The following is a 6,799-nucleotide window of genomic DNA, read 5'->3' on the forward strand; positions in this document are numbered from 1 at the left end:
GAGGCGGCCTTGAAGTGGACGCGTGAAGATTGGGCGCGGACGGAGCTGGAGCACCAGCGCCGCGCCCTGGAGCAGTACTCCACTCACCGTCGTGGCTGCAACAAGGGAGGCGTCGTCGCCCTCGATGACGACAGCGGCGACGACGCGCCGCCTCCGCCGGTCCGCCTAGGCTACCCCGGGCAGGGGTCCAGCAGTGGCGTCCCCGTCAAGGAGGAGAAGAAGGACGAGGATGACGACGGCGACCCTGGCGATCTCGCCGCGTTTTTCGGCCTGTAGTCATGCCCCTATTTTGTTTTTTAAGTACTTTATTTATGTAAAAAACTATTTCAATTCGCCACAATAATATAAATGTTTCGCCAAATATTTATCCAGTTCGCCGAATTTTAGGTTCAAAAAATTTAAAAACAGCCACCTGGGACCTGGGACCGATCCTGGGGCGTCGGCTGGGAACCAGATCGCCCCAGGCCGATTTTTAGCGCCGGTTCGCCCTCAGGCGGCGATTTTTCGAGCCGCCTGGGCGGGGCAACGGGTGGAGATGCTCTTACACCAGACGCAAGGTATTAGCAAGGGACATATATATACGGGGACCTACTAGGACAAGCATGTCATTGCTGTTGGATCTGAGCATCATGAACCGGCAAGTCTTTTACCATGAGAACACGCCTCCTCCTCCCAACCCAGGTGACCCACTCAGGATCCCTTGACACCACCCTGTACCCTGCCTTTGCGTAGAGTCCTCGAGCGCTGCTGTCATCCTCGTATGCCCTAAGAGCCATGAATCTCTGCCTCCATTCTAGAGCCAACACCTCGCACGCTTTCAGCAGGGTGGTGCCCACCTTCCTCCTCCTGGACGCGTAAGCCGATCGAGTTTAGCGGCAACTCACAGTTTTAGAGTGTTAAATGGGCTGCATGGAGGATCTTGGTTTTACCTGAATGATGGCAGCACTGCTATTCCTGATACGTAGAAGTACTCTTGGACGCCTTGGAGGTTCCTAAGGATGTCGCCTTCGTCCTGCACCGTGCAATCCACCACCCCAATGATCTTCTCAAATGGTGCCTGCGACTGCGACGGCTCACCAGCTTCTTCTGCCACCAAGCACGCATACCTAAGAGAGGCCATGGTTCATTTATCAGCGCCAAGTTACCAGTAAAATGAGTGCCAACCATTTTATGTAGACAATCTAAGTTACCAGCGATATGTTGTACTTTATTTTAAAAGGTCAGTAAGAGTATCACATTAAGCATTACGCAATAATCACCCTCTGATGTCTCTCGAAACAGGCTTTCGCCCCGCTTTATTATAGATAAAGCATAAGTCCATACAACCACGTCCCAAGCAAGGTCAAAAAGAAAAATGTTGGGGCCACAGCACAATGGCACCCAAAATAACTAAGAGAAAACATAAAAAGCCACCAGGGGCACGCTACGAGTCTGTTGAGCGACCAACGAGTCGACGCACGGAAGACACCAGGGCGTCAAGAAGGAGCTGAAGATGGTCACGATCCCTCGGCCTAGCGAGCAGATGCCAGTGCTGCAGGAAGGCAAGAAATTTGAAGAACGAGTCAAAAGCACGTCTCGCGAACAACCGTTCAATCACCATCTTATTGCGAGTAGTCCAAAGGGTCCATAGCCGCGAAGATGAGCCAGAACAGTCAGCGCTTACGGCTAACCCGAGTGGCCCTAACCTGCAGAAACCGTGCAAGGTCAAGGGCCTCCCACTCCGGTCCTAAAGCCTCTCGGACAAAGCACCAGAGAGCCTGCGCTGCGACGCATGAGAACACAATGTGCGTTCCCGTTTCCGGGACATGGCACAAAGGGCACATGCCATCGCCCGGACCCTGGCGCTTCAGCACCTCGGTTCCCGAAGGAAGACAATCTCGGAGAAGCTACCAAACGAAAATCTTAATCTTCAAGGGCATCGGCGCCTTCCACAATGGGGATAGCCACTATAGAACCGGCACACGGCATAAGGTCTGATAGGCCAAGCTAACGGAGAAATCACCCGAAGGAGAGAGACTCCAGGAAACAGAGTCAGGGGCCTGGGACAGAGGAAGAGGGACTACTTCCCTCATCTCTGTCCATTCCCGAACCTCATCGGATCCGAATGATCGGCGGAACGCAATGTTCCACCCCTCATCCAAGGCAGCCGACGAAACAAGGATGGTCGGATCGCCACAAATCGCAAAGAGCCTCGGGAACCGCAGGCGAAGAGGCTCATCCTCAAACCAAGGGTCCAACCAAAACTGGGTCCCAGACCCATTGCCAACCGAGAAACGCAAACCCAGCCTGATCTCCTCTTTAATGGCCCGAATAGACTTCCAGAACTGGGACCCGACCGAGAGAGAGCAAGCCAAGAGGGGTTGACCCTGCAAGTACTTGGCCTCCAACAGTTGTAGCCAGAGACCCCCATCCCCCCTCAAGATCCGCCAAACCCACCGCAGCATCAGCGCAACGTTCATCCGGCGAGACGCAGGGATGCCCAGGCCGCCGCGGTCCTTCGGCAAGCAGATGTCAGTCCACTTCACCATATGATACTTGGGCCGACCATCCGCTGCCTGCCAGAAGAACCTAGCCAGCTCCTTGTCAAAGGAGCTATGCACACCTTCAGGTAAGATGTACATCCCATCATATACATGGAGAGGCTGGCAAGGTTAGAGCCAATGAGGACAGTTTTGCTACCTTTAGAGGTGAACCGACCGCACCAGGGTTCCGCGTGGGATGCTACTCGTCCCACAAGCGGATCATAGTCGCTCACCAGGATCCTAGACTCAGCCAGGGGCATCCCCAAGTAAGATATGGGGAATGAAGCCAACCTACAGTTGAGGTTATCCGCGATTCTTTGCTGCTCTGCTCCGAATAGCCAAGGACCACCACCTCGGTCTTATCAAATTTAATCTTAAGTCCAGACATTTCCTCAAAGCAGAGCAAAAGGAACTTAAGATTAACAATGTCCGAGTCCGAGCCTTCCACCATAATCGTGGTGTCATCCCCATACTGCAAGTGAGTAACCCCTCCATCCGGGATGAGGTGGCTCACAACACCCTTAAGGTGGCCGGCCAACTTGGCCTTATCTAAGATGCCCGCAAGGGCATCAACAGCGATGTTGAAAAGCAAGGGGGAGACAGGATCCCCTTGCTTTACCCCCCTGGAGGCCTGAAAAAAGGGGCCCACCTCGCCATTGATGTTGATCGTCGTGCGCCCCGATCTAACCAATTGCGTGATCCAGGAGCACCACCTCTCATCAAATCCTCGCCGCTCCATCACCAACCTCAAAAAAGACCAGTCCAGACGGTCATACGCCTTCTGGAAATCCAGTTTGAGGAAGACCCCCTTAAGCCCTTTCGACGCCACCTCATGGACAATCTCGTGAAGGGCAAGGATTCCGTCATGGATTCGCCTGCCCTTCAAGAACACAGACTGGAGGGGGTGAGCAATATGCTCCGCCACCGGTGATAAATGGGTTGCACAAACCTTCGCAAAGATTCGCTCCAACACGTTGATCATCATGATGGGGCGGAACTGCTGGATATCCGTCGCCCCAACTACTTTGGGGATCAGGGAAATGATGTCATAATTAATCCTAGCCATGTCCAAGGTTCCAATATAGAACTCATGAAACATGGGCAAAATGACCGGGCGAAGGACCTCCCAGAAATTTTGGAAAAAGACTACCGGGAGGCCATCCGGACCCGGGGCCGAGCAAGCTTTCATCGACGCAATCGCCCGACCCACCTCCTCAGGGAAGAATGGGAGAGTAAGGTCCGCATTCTCCGCATCAGAGACCTGGTCAGCAAGCGGCCAGAAGTCAGCGCGGAGGGAGACGCCTCCGCGTGGCTCAGCCGAGAAAAGCTCCTTATAAAAGGAGTAGATATGGGTGGAGATGTCCTCTAGGTTCTCCAAAAGAACACCCCCATCCCAGAGGAACGGGATGGCACATTTTCGCCTGCGGCCGTTAGCAATTGTCTGAAAGTAAGCCGTATTAGCACCCCCTTTAAGGAGCCAGTTCTGGTCCCCTCGACGTTGCCAAAACAGCTCCTCACTCCTGTAAATGTCCATGAGCGAAGCCTCTAGGGCATATCTCCCAAGCCAGTCGTCAGGAGACAGACCCGGCCCTCGGCAAGGCCATCCAGCACCTTAATCTGATCCAACAGGGCCCCTCTACGGGCTCGGAGGTCAGCACCAAGGTTCGCCCCCCCAGCCCTTCATGGCTTGGCGGAACAATTTAGCACAGTGGTGCCAAACGTCCACGACACAGAACACCCGAGGCGGCGTCGCGACCGCCTCTAGCCAGCGGTCGCGAACCATCTCAACGAAACCCAGTTGCTCCAGCCAGAACGTCTCAAAGCGGAATGACGGGATCTAGGGGGGCCTCATCCCCCGACGAGAAAAGCAGGGGGGTATGGTCGGAGCCAATCCGAGTGACCGCTTTGAGAGAGCACAGTGGGAACATCACTTCCCACTGGGCCGACACAAAGACCCGATCCAAGACACTCCGGATGGGGTCCGCCTGCTTATTCGTCCACGTGAACCTAGCCCCTACGCGGGCTATCTCACGGAGCGCCAGGTCCGCAATGCAATCGTTAAATAGACGCATGCGGACCCGATCAACATTAGGCGAGCTTTTATCAGAAGCCCACCTAATGAGGTTGAAGTCTCCGGCCACCACCACCGGAGTGGTGCACCTCTCCACCTTATGCTTAAGCTCAGAAAGGAAGGCGGCAGAGCGTCCATGGTCGGCAGGGCCATAGACAAAAATCACCTCCCAACTGAGGTGGACTCGTCAGTCGGTGACAGACATACTCAGGAAGAATTCCCCTCGATCCATATCCTCAACCGAGAAGACATCCTCCCTGACCCCGAGCAAAATGCCCCCAGATTGCCCATAGCAGGCAGCCACTACCAGGCAAACTGGTGGCGAGAGAGCCCCTGGAGCTGAAGCATACTGAAGTCCTGGCGACTCGTCTCCTGAAGTCCGACGATGTCTATCTCCTCTTGCCGCAAATACTTGATGAGCTGCCGCCGCCAGCCAGCGAGGCCGAAGCCCCTAATGTTCCAACATAGGAGCTTCATTTAAAAACCTCCGATGAATTCCTAGGCCCCTCGAGCGGGGCCGAGCTAGCCCGTCCGTCAATCGCGGGACGGGGGGAAGCCTTCACCGGCCGGCCCCGCCGTCCCCGCATAGGGGGAGCGGCGGAGGCCTCCGGACCGAGGGAGGCAGACCTGGAACTAGACCCACACACCTATAGTCGGTGTTCAGTGGGATTGAGAAGCGTGGGGGGACGTCCACGCAGCGTCCTCACCGAGGTGGGAGCTGCCAGGGGCGTCGCCAGCACAGTCTCCAACTGGGGCGCCGCACCATCCCTGGTCTCTCCATGACCAGGGTCAGTGTGCGCCGGGGTGCTGGACTCGGCCCGCGAAGCAAAAGCGCGGGCTTCAGCCAACGCCCCGTCAAGCCTCTCCTTGGCGCAGATAGCAGAGATCTGCTCAAGGATGGGCCCCTTCTCACCGCAGAACACATTGCCACTATCTGAAGCTACCTCGGCCAGGTGGCCCAATGGAGCGGAACCAAGCACGGAAAAACGAGAACCAGAACAAGACGGATCAGGGGGAGGGGGGGGGGTACCTGAGGACAAGTCACGGGCAGCCGCCCGCATGGTGGCCTTCTCCTGGATCATCGGAACACGGTCGTCCAGCAGGACCTGGGACTGGCTGAGCCTCGCGCTCTGCCGCGCGGCCACCAGCGGGGAAGCCCCACCCCGAAGCTTGGAGCCAGCCACGGTAGGGGTCACCACCGCCAGGTCTAAGAGCGGGGAAGGCTCCACGTCCGAGGGCCCCAAGGCTGGGGAAGGTGGGGACCCCGGCGAACGCGAGTAGCAGACCACCCCAGGTGAGCGGGGCGACGAGGAAGGGCGCACCTCCATCCCCACACTCACCACATCCTCCTCCATGGTCTCCAAGTCGGCCACCGAGGGAGCGACAGAAAGAGGGGTGTCCAAGACCAAAGACCCACTCCCTGACGCCGCCTGGGAAGCCGTCCCTGCTGGGCAGGAGGGCCCACCACCAGTAGGAGCCGGGCTACGGCGCCAAGCAGACGAAGCCGGAGGGGCCTCATCATCCTCATCAGCCTCCTCACTGGAAGAGCTCCCCCCAGAAGCGGAGCCACCCCACCATGCCCATCATACAGAGGGGGAAAATCAGCAGTGGGGGCCGGCCCAAGCATATCCTCAGGAATCGGGGACTCGAGCTCAAAGGTGAGGCGCCTCCCCTTTCCCGAAGCGCCGAGGTAGAAAACCAGGGACAATCCATCAATCTCAGCCGGAGCGGGGCAGAGGATCCCAATGCGGGCGGGACCATTACCCTCGAAGGACGCCGGGTCAGCGGACACCAGCTTGCCCACTGGCTCAGAGATAGCCTTGAGGATGTGGGCAAGTTTTCCACCCCTCGGTGCCGCCCTGCCACCTCGGGGCAAGCCGTAGACAAGGATCCACACCTTCTCCATAGGAGGCACAGGGTCAGGCTCCGCATCCGCGGCCCGAATGGAGACCATGAGCTTGTTGATGGGGCATCAGATGAAGTCATGGGAGCACACACGGAGCAGCTCGGCAGAGGGAAAGGGGATCGAGAAGACAAGAGGCGCCGTCTCGGTCACCTCCCAAGTGAAGTCGGAGCCACGGAAGTCGCTGATGTAAGCGGCAAGCTCGGCCCGGATGAGGTCAGCCGATACCACCACCGCAGGTCGTGCTCGGGGGCGAGAGTGACTGTCGCCAAGTGCGGCCTTACCGCCTCCTCCTCAATCTCA

General features: G+C 57.2%; 1 protein-coding gene across 1 annotated transcript in view; it reads right to left on the reverse strand.

Annotated features, from left to right (window-relative positions):
* Window positions 1–316: 316 nt before the first annotated feature.
* LOC119308202 overlaps window positions 317–6,799 on the reverse strand; it is an 8,519-nt gene continuing 2,036 nt past the window's right edge. Inside the window, exons 3-4 of the mRNA XM_037584322.1 lie at window positions 930–1,106; window positions 317–846 (exon numbers count right to left, since the gene is read on the reverse strand). Of these exons, the coding sequence (XP_037440219.1) occupies window positions 606–846; window positions 930–1,106 (418 nt within the window). The 3' untranslated portion in view covers window positions 317–605. The remainder of the gene's footprint in view (window positions 847–929; window positions 1,107–6,799) is intronic.

Source organism: Triticum dicoccoides, chromosome 5B, assembly GCF_002162155.2.
Source record: "Triticum dicoccoides isolate Atlit2015 ecotype Zavitan chromosome 5B, WEW_v2.0, whole genome shotgun sequence".
NCBI classification, from domain to species: domain Eukaryota; kingdom Viridiplantae; phylum Streptophyta; class Magnoliopsida; order Poales; family Poaceae; genus Triticum; species Triticum dicoccoides.